The sequence below is a fragment of the Sparus aurata genome, chromosome 17, assembly GCF_900880675.1.
Source record: "Sparus aurata chromosome 17, fSpaAur1.1, whole genome shotgun sequence".
In the NCBI taxonomy this organism is placed as follows: Eukaryota; Metazoa; Chordata; class Actinopteri; order Spariformes; family Sparidae; genus Sparus; species Sparus aurata.
Window position 1 is genome coordinate 30,712,573 of NC_044203.1, and position 15,767 is coordinate 30,728,339.

Genomic DNA, 15,767 nt, shown 5'->3' on the forward strand with positions numbered 1-15,767 from the left:
TTGGAGATCTCAGCTATAAAACACAAACTGGAGAAGGGCTTAAATTTAATTTACAGATACTGTATGTAGATGAAGGTATAAGTCATCCAGGTCATTGGAAATTATAAGTGCTGTATCGTAGGCAACTGAAATATATCAACATTATCTTGTTATTATGATATGAGACCATGTATCATTTTAGATTTTGGATAGTGTTATATTCTGATATAAGTGTTGTTTTAAAGGCTGCTTTGTAGTAAAGTGACGTCACTTTCTGACCTTACCAGGTTGCTCTACTTGTTCTAATACTTGCCTTACCCACTTAGTAATTATATCCACATTACTAATGGGTATTCATCAAAAGTCTTGTTGAGATATTAAGTAGCAATAGTCATCACTACATTATTGCCATAATATCAAGGTGAAAAGGTGTGCTGACATTTGAATTTGCTACCTAGTGCTACAAGTGTTTTTGAGATTAGAAAAAAAGGAGATTTATATCATATATCAAGAAAAAAAAATATTGCATTATTATGATGAGACTCTATCACCTGGCCTTTATCCTCAACATGTTGGAAAGGGTTGAAACTATCCCTTTGCCATAAACCTTTACACACATAGATCACAGAATATGTAAATAGTCATAAAACGTTGTTATCAAACCACATAGAGAATTATGTTGTGATTTTAGGAGTGCCACTAACATTTATTTTCACTTTATTATATCATATTAAATATTCACATATGAATTTACAATAAAACGACATGCATAATCTAAGATGATATCTAATATCACAATAACAAGATTGTATTGCCCAGCCCTGTGTTGAGGTTATATTTTGGTCACAAGAAAAGAGAGAACATATTTGAAGGAAAAATAGTTGATTTTGTAAAATGTATTATTATAATCATGTTTACACATTCAGTATTAGGTTCAAAATAATGAGCAAGTAAAGCCGATATAAAAAAAGAAGGATTTTTTTGGTATTTCCCACAATTTAACACTTGACAGAATTGGAAAGTCCCTGAAACACCTCTCAGCTTTTATTGAGTCTGTGTTTAAACACATCAATAAAATGAGATTCCATCGCAGGTTTTACACTGTTTTCAAGTTGCTGTGTGTCACCAAGGAACTTTTAACTTCATATCAAACATGGAGGCATGGATAACACAGACCGGCTGATATCTGGTGTTTGATAAAAGGCCATTATTGGTTTAACTCTTGTTCTATCAGCGAATCCACTGACAGCTGGTTTGGTCTTACTGTTATTTGATTAGCAGCAGGAAGGAAAAACCTTTTTATCATGTCTCCCCAGCCATTTTGAAGATGTCTGCATGCATCATCATCATCCTGCCTGTACATCTAAAATACATTTTTCTTTTTTTTCTCAGAACTGTTTATTTTTAAATCTGTCTGACTTCAGTTGTTGAAGTCATACACAATTTCAGACCTCATTATAAAGTTCCTACCTGTTACTGTACTGCCACGATATTATAAGACATTTTCACGTTATTGCATCATAATTTCTCACATTAACAAGAAAACAACATACTGTTTATCCTGTTGTTGATATGAAACTTTCATGAGTGAGTAATGTATTGTAAAAATATTTTTTGACCAGACATGTAAATATTATTGTTATAATGATAAATAATCATGTTATAATGTGAAACTTTTCACGTTAGAACACTATAAGGTATCATGCTATAGTGTGAAACATTTTATAACCATAAGTTATTACAATGTAACATAAAATGTTGTATGTTATAATGTGATGTTGTAACAAGATATTTTCACATGATTACGTCATTCAAACTTATCACATTATAACAAGAAACTTCTCCTGTTATAACAATATACTATTTATCTTGTTCCATGCATGTAACAAGAATGGTTTAATTTTACCCCCTGATAACTTATTGTTATAACATTAAAAGTATAATGTTATAACATGATTAATTATATCGTTATCACAAGAAACTTTTCGTATGATAACAACATACAGTTTATATAATACGAAATGTTTCATGTTAGAACGAGCTAATAACATATATTGTAAAAATATCTTGGTATAACATGAAAATGTATTGTTATAATACAAAATATAGTATACTGTATATATACATATATACACACACACACATATATATGTAACATATATGTAAACATGTTATAACAATAAATGTTTTGTGCTATAACATGACACAGATCTGTTTTTCTTTTTCTGAGGTGGCAACAATATACTTCTGTACATGTTACGTTATGACGCGGCTGAGCATTAGAAGTGAAACAGTTTAACAATACGGTGTTTCCCATGGAGGTGAACTTCCCAAATTAATTGTCAGTTGAGTGTTGTGTGTGTGTGTTAATGTGGTTGAAAACTCGCACTTCACTTGAATTGAGGTGGCAGTCCTTACTTATCTGGTAACCCTAATTACTTGGAAATTCAATTGCTTGTATCACTGCGGGCATTTGACTTGTCCCACTAGGACATACGCAGGTGTTTCTAATAACATTTACAATGGCTGTGTTCTCGGCTTTCCAGTGAGCCGTGACAGTGTGACAGTGAGCCAGCATGCAGCAACAACAGGACACTGAAACTAAAGTCCTCTGTGAAAAAAAAGCCCATGTTCTGTTTTGATACACAAATAACACGCAGTAGAGCAACTGTCTCCATAAATTGTTTATTCCTCAACAGAAATGAAATCTGACTCATCTTAGATCAGCTGGAGCACAACACACAGCATTGAGAGCAAGACTCACAGTCCACACATACAAAATTTATCATTGTGTCATCTACATTTACAACATTAAACGTGCCATGGTGCGCCTGCCTTATGCCAATTCTCTGCATTGATTATAAATATATCATCTAACAGGTAACACATTTTTATTTTTTCTTATTTTGACCTATGCTCAATAGTCAGCAGGTACTGCTGAAAGATTGATGTTGGTCTCCAGCTGCATTCATTCACATAATCATCTTTTGAATTCCTCTCGCCACCACGCAGTTTGTAAAACGTGTGAATCAGTCGTTTCAGAGTGACATCACTTAAGCCAGGACCGTATAAATTGACACCTGCGGGTAGCGTGTCGCGTGCCGCCTGTTGTCAAGCTCTAGCACAGGGTTGTGGGTGAAGGAGGAGTTCGCCCGTCGACCACCCTGAGGACCCTGGGATTCTCAAGGACCTCGTGATCAGAGGTTCCTGCAGCACGGCTTCTGTTCCTCTGCGTTTTCTCCTCTGGAGCTGCTCAAGGACACGGCACTGATGGAGCTCCGAACCCCTTCAGTACTGCCCACCCTCTTGTGAATCTCTATGGCAGGAAATGAATATATTATAAATAAATATAAAACACAACATGGTAGGATAGAAAGAAGCTGCTGTGTTTCTGAGAAGTTTAAGAGGAAAAATTAATAATATTATGAATATTATTATAGAACCAAAACAAAAGTTCATATGCCACTATTTACTGAATTCCATGATGCACAAAAGTTGATTAGAAAAGGACAGCAACACCCAAAAAATAAGTGAAGTTGTTCATTTCTTACTAAGGGTGGGTGGTATACTGTTATCACCAGTGTCATGCTCTGGTACATTATGGATTTTGCAATACTGGCGTTACTGTGCTGAATGTTTTAGAACATTAAAATGAATATGCTTCACTGCGGATGCAATAAAATACAGCTAGAGAGCAAAACAAGTACTCACAGAACCACAGTTACATCCAGTAACAACTGTTTCCCTTGCTAAACCTTACTGTGGTACCAATAACATGTGGAAGGCACAAACAAAATACCCCTATTTCTTCTTTACGCAAACATTTTTATCTACTCCCACCATCTGAGGAACATTGGAGTCACTTTATTTTGATTCAGATGTTCCCACAACTACTGGAAAAGCCTTGAATCTTTGCGTTAACCATTTTGATTTGCACTGTTTTCTGAGTGAAGCCAACAACGTAAAATGCGTAAATAGCACGCCCATGGCTAACGTGGCTAGCGTCTATTTTAGCAGAATACAATCTTGAACGTTAAGCCTCGTCTGAAGTCAATTAATTTTTCACATTGCTCTCTGAAAAACTTAATACTGCACTGCAAGCTGAGCTGGCTCTCTTGTTAACATTACACAAAAGCTCCTCCTGCTTTGTGATCTTCCTGTCCATTGTTAATGCATGTAAATGTACTTTACACTGACTATTATACTTACTTACATTAATATACTTTGGGCTTTCTGCTGAATAAATGCTATTGAGATGCCAAATCTCTTATCTAACTCAGAAAGAATCACATTATGTTTACAGATTAACCTACATTATCGTGCAGGCCACAAACACATGTAGGCCTATACCTCATTTTTATTCCTATTTGTAGCCAAAAAAACAAATACATTTGATCTAAAATTGCTTTTTCTTTCTTAAATATGTTCCCTTACACTGCAGATAGAGTGAAAAGAGGCAAAATCATGTTTGACTGGAGTGTACCGAGATATTATACTGCCATTGTATGAAACAAACAAAGGTTTTTAGGTTATATTGTCCACCCCTATGTCCAACTAAAAAAAGCCCCGGAGGGTTTTCTTTCCAAAGTAAGTCAATCAAACGACGGCCTCCGTACAACCGGGGGTCAGTGTATCCTGACCTTTCCCAGACCTAGACTTTCTCCACACTTACATGAGGAGGTAGTATAGAGGTGGAGGCCACCCACACAATTGTAAACTAACAACTTTACTGTATTGGATGTAGCAGACTTGGACATAGACATCAAATTTAAAGAGTGAAAGAGTGTTGAATTAAATTACCTTCTAGGACGTTGTTGAATGCTGCCTCTACATTAGTTGACGCCAGAGCAGAGGTCTCCAGAAACAAAAGACCTTTCTTTTCTAGAAAATACAAGTAAACTTTGTTAGTCATTTCATATTGTATATGTTATCTATGATTTCCTTCGAGCTACATTCCCCAAATCACAACATCCTCACTGTTAATCTTCTCATATATAATCCTCACAGAAATGTGGGCTTGGAGAGAAGTACCGGGCCCTCGAACTACATGAGGTAATATATCTTTAATGATGTGAAGTCACTTTTATCGCCATGAAGAATCAGTGAAGAGGAACAAGTCTGACCTGAATTTAGTTCCCATTAACCAGCTATAAACAAAGAACAAAACATATCTAATTCCAGGGATGTTAACACTTGTTGACTCTGTACCTGCAAAGTCTCGAGCCTCCTCAGTGGGCACAGATCTCTCTGACTCCAGGTCAGTCTTGTTGCCCACCAGCATGACCACGATGTTGGGTTTAGCGTGTTCGTACAGCTCCTTCAGCCAGCGCTCCACACTCTCATAGGTAAGGTGTTTGGTGATGTCGTAGACCAGCAGGGCTCCGACGGCGCCTCTGTAATACCTGTTTAGAAGAGATTACCATTCCAGTTACTCCTTACGTGGCATTAAGGTGTCAGTGTGGGACCTTCCCCGTCGTTCTTGGTTGCCTACACAAGCCCGAGGACGATTTGTTTTGAGTTGTTGCAGATTTCTTTAGTTTAAACCTAGGGCTGAAAAGTTAGTTTGTTATATTCGTGGAACATCACTTAACATCCCAACAGCAATTAATCAAATACTCTCTATATATATCCTGTCCGTGCACTCACTGTGTATGACCACAATCTTTCACAAGGCCCTGCGAGGACATATTGCAAAAGCGAACGAAGCTAGTGGCAACAAGAATGGCAGAGAAAGCGCAACCAAAACAACTTCAAAATGTAGTTTAGCGGCTAACCCAGTTAGCACAAACCACACCCAGACTACTTTGCAGGGTGGTCTTTTCTGACTCAGGTTCATTCATGACAGCTATATTGTTTGTGTTTTCATGACTATGGCATTTAACAGAGTTGTTTGTTTCTGTATTTATTGGACTAAAAAAAAAGCTAAGAGTGCATGTTGAATGTAGCAAACTAGCTGCTAACACATATCCAGCTGCTGGCCAGTGTCAATACATGTTAATGTTGTGGTAGAGGAGACTTTTTGGTTGATACTTTCAAAATTTAGCTTGCGTTTGCTGGTTTCTACAATCTTATCAACCCCAACTTTACATTGATATGAGCACCTTTTTCGCATTCAGATGTTAGAGATCAACAAATCGCTCAATGGGAGTCGAGTTGTTGGACAACTGATCAATTAAAGTCAATATTTACTGTCCTTTTAGCCCCCTTTATGGTCTTCACCAGATTCCGAGGGAGGTATCTGCCCCTTAGCAGATAAATGCTCCACTATGATCACCAAAGAGACAGCTGGGCAGCTAGCATACATTTTCAGCTACTGTGGTAGAAAATGGCATTATACCAGCAGCGATGGTGGATGAAAACACTTAAGTCAGGTACCAGAAAAAAGAAAACATACAGCTCTGCAGAGTCGGGTTATAATCCTCTGAGGGTTCTTGACTACAATTAACCCTTTTCCCAATATCACATTTCATGTGATCCATTATTGTTATTATAAAAAGATCCATAATGGACGCTTTAAGCATTGTCCTATCTTCACTGAGAATAAGCACTTTCTCCTGCTGACGACTGAAAAAAAATGTAATGGCTGGCGATCGCTCAGAAGTCATGAACCAATCAGTGCTTCCCTCACAATTACATTGCTGCTCCCCTCTTCCAGTAGCATAATTAATTCCACTTTAATAGGTTTTAGCTGCTTGTTACAGCACAAATGAGAAATTCCATGGGAGTGAGAATTTGCATACTGGAATAAGTCGGCAAGTAATTACTCCAAAATCCAAGCTGTCAGAAAAGAGCTAATCCAGCGGTCTGGCGTATCCTCAGATTTTTCCCATGTCTTAAAAATAAAATTGACATGGTTCTTTTGTTTTAAAACCACTTTCCACACTGGTAATCCTTCTAGTTTAATAAAAAAAAAATAGACTGAATCGGGAGCTCCCTCAGATAGAAGTGAGACCCACTGAGGGCTGAGTGTTGAAACAGTGGTTTCTGCTCTAACCAGTTGGATTTTGGATCCTAAATGTGCCAGTTGGAAACTGACAGGAGACGAGAGAACGTGTTGGTTGTTTTTCAGGTAATGTGGGAGGAAACTGAGGATCAGTGCCTGTCCTTGCCTGTGTTTTGGCTGATAACAGCACCACCTTAAGATTGCCGACATACTGGTTACTCAACAGCTATAGAGCAAGAAAACAGGCACGAAATGTTGATTTAAAATACTGCTAAAATTAAGGACGGGTGTGCATGTTGGAACACAAGTACAATTTCCAAAACAGTGCATCTGCTGGGATAACGTGCATTTACTATATGTCACATCAGTACTTATTCATAGCACGAGGGGAAATTTCGAACTTGGATTATGGTGGTTTTTATGAGGAAATAAAATACTTTCATTCAGAAGTGGCACCAAGTCATTGTTTTGAAGTAACCAGTCTTTGCACTGAAGTCTCAAGTCAAGTCCCAAGTCCTAAACTTTTGAGTGAGCAGTCCTGAATAAACCCACTGCATAGTTTTCGTATACAATCAAAATTATTTTCCAGATGGATTTTTCCAACTGGAAATCAGAAACCTAATGTTAGTTCTTCATGGTTCTCTCCTGCAACTTGATTGGATGCAGCTGGATAAGTTCAAGCAAAGTGGATCTGGAAAATTAAGTGTCAACCAAGGACAACGAGGAACCTTGCAGGTCTAGTAATCCAATGTTGCATTAGCCCATTGGTTGTTTAAACATCAAAATGTTTCCAACAGAGGACCGAGCAGCTGTGCTCACAGAGATTGATCGTTTTTACACATAAAGGCAGTACCTATTGTTTGAAATTGTGTTGCTTCTCGCTGCGTGGGGAATATGCTGATTCGCTTTTTAGCTGAGAGTTTGATGAGAAGACTGATAAGGCCTTTGCACACAAAGTCTGTTTGCTGTATTCATTTCTTTAAATCTGTCATCCAATAAAAATGGGATGTACAGAAATCTTGCACACAGAGTCCGAAGCATTTATTACTGGTCCTCTCACTTTTGACAGATGCCAAAAATCCTACAGGAAATCGGACCTGTTCCAAAAAATGTTAAGACGAAAGTTTCTAGTCAGTGTGTAAACATTATGTTTACTTTGTAACGTAAGCATGAGAAGCCAGTTATCTTAGCTTAGCACAAACACTGGAAACAGGGTAAACAGCTAGCAAAGGTAAAATCCAGCTACCAGCATTGCCAACGCTTACTAAATAACACATCCACTGGTTTCCTGGATCAGGTTCAATTTCTTTACTGAGAGTAAGACATGCCCATCTGTCCTAATTGGACTGAAAGGAACAAGGGCACAGCACATCTTTTTGGGTTGGTGCAGGCCACGAGCATGTGAACTTTGACAGTTTAACTAAAAAGTGGATGGTTTACGAATAAAATAACTGCAGGAATGCCTTGAAAATCTGTGGCTGTAATGGATCTGAAAAGGCCATGATGGATTTTTGACACTTACGCAGAAGTGATGGCCCGGTATCGCTCCAGCCCGGCCGTGTCCCAGATCTGGGCCTTGATGGTGAAGCTGTTGAGCTGCACTGTCCGCGTGCTGAACTCCACCCCGATGGTTGTGCGACTGTCATGGCTGAACTCGTTTTTGGTGAAGCGAGACAGCAGGTTGCTCTTCCCTACACCAGATTCTCCTATTAGAACCACTGCAGAGGAGACAAAACGCAGTACAGCCAGGTGTTAACGTTCAGTTTTCTGCGGTGGGTTTGCGAAACTGAAGCCAGTGTTTCTTGGATAAAGGAGACAAAACTCATTTCCACAGAGCCTAATATAAGCCCCTCTTAAGTGAAGCCTTAAGTCTAGGTGTGTCTTTCTTGATTGCCCCATAAATCTTCAATCTAAGCTGTTTAAGTCGGGGGCTAATTACGCCATCAGGGATATGATGTCCTATTTTAAAAACAGCACCACACCTTCATGGTAAATGCGGTAATCGTTTTAACTCAAGCATGCAGAGTAAATAATGCAGGGAGAGGAGATGTTGAATAAAATACTGGGGAACGCTACGTGACTTCGGTCTGTTAAAGAAACCACCATATCATTGATGGGTATAAGGAGATAACAGAAGATCTTGTTGGGCCGTAGGCTATTCCAGCAAAGCACTGGTGAGATGCCAATTCTAAAACACAGTGATTATTTGTTTTTTAGACGTGAGGATTGAAGGAAGAACAACACAGACAGGATTAACACTTTCAACAATCTGGGCAGAAGAGGAGGACTTCATATTTTTTAAAGGAGACATATTATACAGGTTCATAATATTGTTTTAGGTGACAGCTAGAATATTTTTCATGCTTTAGTGCTCAAAAGACACACCAGTCATCCCCCCCTCAGTCTGAACAATCTGTTTTAGCTACTGTCCCTTTAAGGCCTCCCGAACGCCCAATCTGCTCTGATTGGTCCGCTCACACACGTCTGACCCAGCACCGCAAACAACCACAGAGCAGCTGTGCTAACTCAATTCCTACATGCCAAACAAGCCTATTGGCATACATTTTGCGAATGTGTGACACGGTGACGTAGTGTGACGTCACAAATGAACGGAATTAAAGGCGGGGGTTCTGACGAGGCGTTTCAGGAGCAGTGTTTTCTGTGGGAGAGAGGAGCTTCTGTTGGTTTGGACTTTGACTTTTTGTCTTTCAAGATCTTTTACATGCACAAGAACATATATAAAACACTGAAGGAAAAGGGGGAATAAACTTTATCAAAACTTAATTCTACATTGTTTTCAGTTTTGCCAACATTGGCTTCAGCATTGTTTTCACTTATCACTGTCGCTTTGCAGCACAACCATCTGAAATCAGTCGTGCATGCGTCCCTGCTGGTGCGAGTGACTTTTGTTTTACCTATATTCAAAACCGAAGAACAAATGTACACACAGGAAACACTTCCCCCACTAGAAAGCTGAAAATCTTTGAGGAAAAAACCCCTGACAAGTGAGCCTTTGTTTCTGACAGTGAAACGTTCGCTAAGAGTGTAAGGTGAATCCAAATCAGGTGGAACAAGTTAAGCTGCTACTTCCTTTTATCTTGGACAGAGGAAGCTGCCGACTGGGTAAACAGGACAAGAAGTGACACAGACACCCCCTCTGTACATTTCAGTGACTAATGTTTGGGTTTCAGTTGTTCGAAGCTGAGTCAGAGAGAAAAAACAGGCTTGGCTTAATTGGCACAGATGGGAAAGTATGACCAAACTGTGCAAACACAGTCGGACTGGGATCTCTGCTCGACTGGATAGGACACAGTCACAGCTTAATACTGAGGTGTGGGAGCTTGTGATCACTGAGCTAATCCAAGTCCTTGTGACATCTCTACAGCAATTATGTATGGAGTAAGGGTGTGATGGGAGCTCAACAATAGTTTGACATTTTGGAAAATATGCACGATCGCTTTCTTGCCAAGAATAAAAGGAGGAGATGGATGCAACTGTCATGTCTGTCCAGTAAATATGAAGCTACAGTGTGCAGATTGGAAAGAGGAGAAAACAGATGGCCTGTCTCTGTCTGAAAGTATATCCACCTATATAAAAGTCATAAGTAGACGTTATTAATATGGCTGGCATTTTCCTCCAGCTCAGAGTGGGGAACTTCATGCTGCAGTGTTCCAGGTTGCATATAGATCATATCATGGTAGATAATCGGATAAATTGTCATTGCACAGCTTCCCAATTGATCAACAACTAAAAGAGATGATGAAAAGTGAAAATCTGCTAACATTACAGTTCGTTTGCATCCTCTGTGTTTCACGTCCAGGTTTAGACAAATACTTTTTGAACCTAAAGAAACTTTTACTTCTAATTTGTTTGTCCTTTAAGCTCAGTGAAATTTTGACCACCAGGTTTTTACTTGTAATGGAGTACATTTTCCACTGTGGTATTGTTACTTTTTCTACCACTGGCGACCAAAAAGTCCATTTTAGTTTTGTTTTGGAGCTTTCAGTCGTATCACCTGATCTTCACCAGTGACTTGAGCGTGTCATGAAACCACAGAAGTTCACATTCCCGTCTCTATCTGTGGACGAAGATCATGTGACATGATTTGAAGTGCCAGGACAGTTGTGAAACAAACCTTGTGTGGTTTGTTCAAGAATTAATTAATTTACCTCAACTTCAGCCAAAATGAAGAGAAATTCCTTGAAATCTTCCCCCAAAAATGCCAACCTGACCATCAAGAATACCTTCAAAACTGGGTAAACTAAATGGACCTTGTGATGAGATTGTTTTATCACATCTTTTTCTAAACTGCCAAGAATGACAGTCATCCGGAGTTTACTGATCACTTGTCACAGAGTCAGATAAAAAAATGCTGGCATGTTTTTCCTGAACGCCTGCTGAACGACTCCCATAAAGCTACAATTTGAAAACGACCTGGCCCCAGTGTTTCCACTAACAGTATGTTTAACCTGAAGCCACACAGAATGTTTTACAAGTTGCTCTACTTCTGCTTGTTTTAGGTAATTGTTCACTGTGCTACTCCTTTTCCCAGTGGGTGAGGTGAGACCGGCTGCTTCCCCCCTCTTCTCCTCCGCCACTGAGTAACTTCTTATGCAAACAAAGGCCTGTGGTTTCTATGGCTGTGCGGGACAAGAGGCCTTCAAGCTCTCCGGCGACCTGGTTTGTTGATCCTGAGGAGGCTGGGAACAACTTAATGTGTTGCAGTGAGGATTCAATTTTCATGGTGTGCGTTTTTTCTTTTTTTTCTATGACCTCCAGGAGTGAACAACAAAGAGTTTGGGGGCTTAATGAAAACTCCACTCCTCGTCTACAATGTGTCCATGCGTAGTGTGTGTGTGGAAGGTCGAGAGTGTGCAGGCTTACATTCCACGCAAACCATAGAATTTGATTTTACTGATAAGTTTCTCTGTGTTATCTGTGACTCGCTGGGTGGAAAGAAAACCTGCTCATGCTTTCGAGATACTACAGCGACACACTGTTTAGAAGCACTGAGCGTGTTTATTCAGTGATAAAAGCTTTGAGAGAACATTGACAATTCATCGGGTGAAGGAGGGGATCCCTCCTCTGTTGCTGCCCCCGAGGTTTCTTCCTTTTTCCTCTGCAAGACTTTTTCGCAGAGAGTTAGATGAGAAGATCAATACCACTCATGTCTGCATGGGAAATGTATGGCTACACCCAGAAGGCAGTTAGCTTAGCTTAGCTTAGCATAAGGACTGGAGGCAGGTGAAGCAGCAGGAAGCAGGTGGCAGTGACCACTGACACCACAAGTTTGCTAGACAACTGGCTGAGACTCCAGGAGACCTCTGGCTAAGGAATAGTCTTGCACATGACCCTGTCAAGCTAGCTGCTTCCTCCTGTTTCCTGTCTTCATGCTAAGCTAAGCTAGCCAGCTGCTGGCTGTAGCTTTATTTTGACCCTGCACAATGCACTACTTCATTTCCTGCGATGGAAATATTTGATTTCTCGGAGCGTTAAAGCCATTAGTTCTCAACCTCGGGTGTCGTGACCCCAATGAGGGGAGTGTTTTTTAGAGCTCCGAGTTCCCAGTCTGGGCAGAGTCAGCGAATACAACCACTCGCTGCACAGTTAACTGAGCTAACTAGCTACCAGCAGCTACATTTAGCAGCAGCTAGCAGTTACTCTGCTGATATGCAGCCCCCTATTGGTTTGGAATATAAATTCGACAGGTGCCCAATTCTTACATATGGCACCTTCATAATGTTTATTGATTGAGTGCGTTTGTGAGTAAAGTCACATGACTTCTGATTAGACACACATGAATACACACACCCACACCCTCTCTTTTCATTTCGCCACTTTCAGGATGTTGTTGGTTGAAAGTCTTGGTGCAGGGAGTCAGCCATGAGCCACTGGTTTATACAACACGTTGACAGCTGTGTGAAGTTTTTATTACACAACGATTTTGTCTCAGACTCGTTGCTGCACCAGTTCATTCCCTAAAACCACTGAGGTATTGCTTCATCTGACTTCTAACCAAGATTAATGCTGATAAACAACCCCTCTAACTAATCTAGATCACAGACTAGACAGACCTCATATCATGTTACAAATAACATAAGAGCAAAAGATGGATGTTCTGACTTGAGAGGGCATTCATGTGATTATTCCGACACCAGGTGAGTACCGTGAGTGTTACCAGCAAGAGAGTAAATATTTCCAAAAATGTGGACGTTTTTTCGTTGGCAGGGTAATGACATGCAACAAAAGTCCTCAAAGCAGGGATGTTGTTGTTATGTGATCTGCAACTCAACCAATCCACTCTTCGAGGCAGATTTGTTATGTGTAAATTTGGGGCTCTATTGACTGTCATATCATTTTTTCCACTGATGCTTTTTGATGTTTTGGACACCAGTTCACTTTTGGCTTCGACGTTCACCTGCAGTGCCTTTTCTCAGCATGGCATTTTTGTACCCAAAATGTCAAAGTCACCGTACCTGGACCAAAAATGTTCACCTCTCCCGTACATCCGCTAGGAAGAGCCATCTGGCATCTCAACCAGCTGCGTATAGGAAATAATTACTATGCCATGTAGGCGGAGTGCAGAATGAATAGAGTGAGTGGTGAAAAGGTGCAAGTTGTCAAAGAACGGAGCAGATGTAGATGTGTTACATGTGGAAAGATTACCAACCGAGTGAGGCGCTTTGATGTGTGTGACTGATACTCTGCTTTAAACCAGACGCTCTGTGTTACAGTGTTGGTCTGCTGGGAATGCAGCAGATAAGCAGGAATTAGAGTACACATCCTGGTTGCAACAATAAGCCTCAGTATGCACGCTTACTGCTCACTTACCCAGGAAGAACGTGCTGAACTGCTAATGTGATCGTGATCTCACTCAGTGTGATGATAATGCAACTCACCTGAAGCGTTCTGAGACTTATACCCACATACAATATTTACCAGAACAGCTGACTGCGCTGCTGACACACTGACACATACGTTCAGGATATGAGCTGTCTAATGTCTGCATTACCAAGTACTGTATATTGCACTGAACAGTCATTACCAATGATCTATTACAGTCACATACACACACATTCCTCTTCCCAGAAGTGGCCTGGTTAATATTAAACGAGGAAGTGTGATATGAAGAACAAAATAACACCTTTTAAAGACCTCACCTGGAGATCAACCCAGGTAAGCAGCAGAGCATCTACTCACCCTTAAAGACAAAGTTGTAGGCCTCGTCTGACCCCATATTCTGTCCATTCAATGTTGCTGCCCACACAGTCTACTGCCGCGTCTCCACCACTCCAGGGACTGATTGCAGGATGTAAGATGACACTGACTCACACCACAAGCTGCCTGCCCCTCAGTTCCTTTAAGGCTTCAGGAAAGAAAATGGCTGCAGAGATGTTTTGACACATGAATGTTAGTCGCCAGCTTTCTGCCCTTCACCACCCTTCCCTATCTGAGTTAATAGAAAGCTGGCTTGTTTGAACAAGACATGCTGAGTGTATCCAGGTTGCTGTGCTGCGGCAGGCGGGGCTTGTGTGAGGGAGCGGTGGGGCAGCAGTGGAGGTGTGTCCTAGTTATGGATACTGGTGCAGGGCAGGTTGGACAGGTGGGGCGACTGGCAGGTAACAGCTGACGGGGGCCTGTCAGGCGTCTCCTGCTGGAACAATTTAGTTACTGCATGCAGGAAGCAGGAAGCAGGTCTTCTTGCTTCATCACTTCGTGGTGACACCCAGAATGAAACAGAGTTTACATCATATTTCTATAATATTGCAACACAACATAAGCTCCTTGAATGTCAGAGAAAATGACACCATACATGCTGATTTGGCTGCAAACTGCACACATTATCGCACATCTACATTTGTCTTTCCCTCTGCCAGTAACAACTAGTGAAATCAAGTACTACACTCAAGTGCTTCCACCCCACTGTATATTGGAGGGAAAGTACTGTACTTAGTACATCTGTTTGATAACTTTAGTTACTAATAAATTTGTGGATTACATGCTACATCAGAAGTAGAACATTTTTAAGTTATTCTATTTGATCAACAATTGGATGCAAGAAGCCCCTCACTGATTCTGATTCTGATTATCTGAAAAATGCTGAATATTGGACCTGACTATCGGCTGAGTTGAGAATCAGTTGACCCATAGAACACAGGATACATATACATACATGAATAGATGTATAATTGACTTTTAATTGTACTTTTGATACTTAAGTGCATTTATTATTAGATATATTTTAACATATCTAAACTTAAAGCAAAATTATGTACACAGTGACTTTTTGCGCTCTTTGGTGCCCCCCACAGTTTCTGAGGGATTACAGCAATTACCATCACCATGATTTTGAAGCTTTTAATTTAAGATAAAAAGGTTACATAATGTGGCTTTAAGTTTGACTTATTTGGTAATGTCACGGTCACTAAATCTGTCATAAATGTTGTATTGTGGGCCTTAAATGCACCAAAACAACAACCCTGACTGCCATAAAAGTGAAGACGCTGAGTAAAACATAAATAAAACAGATTGTGATAAGTTGCAAATCCTTTTTGACATATCTTTTAAATATTTGCTTACTCTGAATTAGATTTCAAACAGGTTGAGACAGGGGCAACAACAGACTGGGGAAGTGGTTGAATACTCCAGAAACACCTGTTCGGAACATTCCACAGGTAAACAGGTTCAATGGTAACAAGTGACAGTATTGCGATTGGGTATGAAAGGGGGCATCCTCATAAGGCTCAGTCGCACACAAGTAAGGAAGCAACAATGTTCAACACTTTGTGAAACACACGATTGGATAAAGGATATTCCCACATGGGCTCCAGGACACTTCTCTACG

The 15,767-nt window shown here is 40.2% G+C and overlaps 1 protein-coding gene across 1 annotated transcript; it reads right to left on the reverse strand.

Moving 5' to 3' along the window:
* Positions 1–2,645: 2,645 nt before the first annotated feature.
* rab25b (RAB25, member RAS oncogene family b) lies at positions 2,646–14,523 on the reverse strand. Its single transcript, XM_030392613.1, has 5 exons — positions 14,123–14,523; positions 8,445–8,640; positions 5,188–5,381; positions 4,780–4,860; positions 2,646–3,295 (listed from the first exon to the last, which is right to left on the reverse strand). Exons 1-5 carry the CDS (start codon positions 14,157–14,159, stop codon positions 3,177–3,179), a joined length of 627 nt encoding a protein of 208 aa, XP_030248473.1. The 5' UTR covers positions 14,160–14,523; the 3' UTR covers positions 2,646–3,176.
* Between the last annotated feature and the right edge of the window lie 1,244 nt (positions 14,524–15,767).

Excerpts from the sequence above, each read along its gene's own strand:
- rab25b (XM_030392613.1), bottom strand. The coding sequence starts at position 14,159 with ATGGGGTCAGACGAGGCCTACAACTTTGTCTTTAAGG. Across the intron at positions 5,382-8,444 it reads TACCGGGCCATCACTTCTGC|GTATTACAGAGGCGCCGTCG; the intron begins GTAAGTGTCAAA and ends TCTTCTAAACAG. Across the intron at positions 3,296-4,779 it reads ATTCAACAACGTCCTAGAAG|AGATTCACAAGAGGGTGGGC; the intron begins GTAATTTAATTC and ends TTCCTGCCATAG.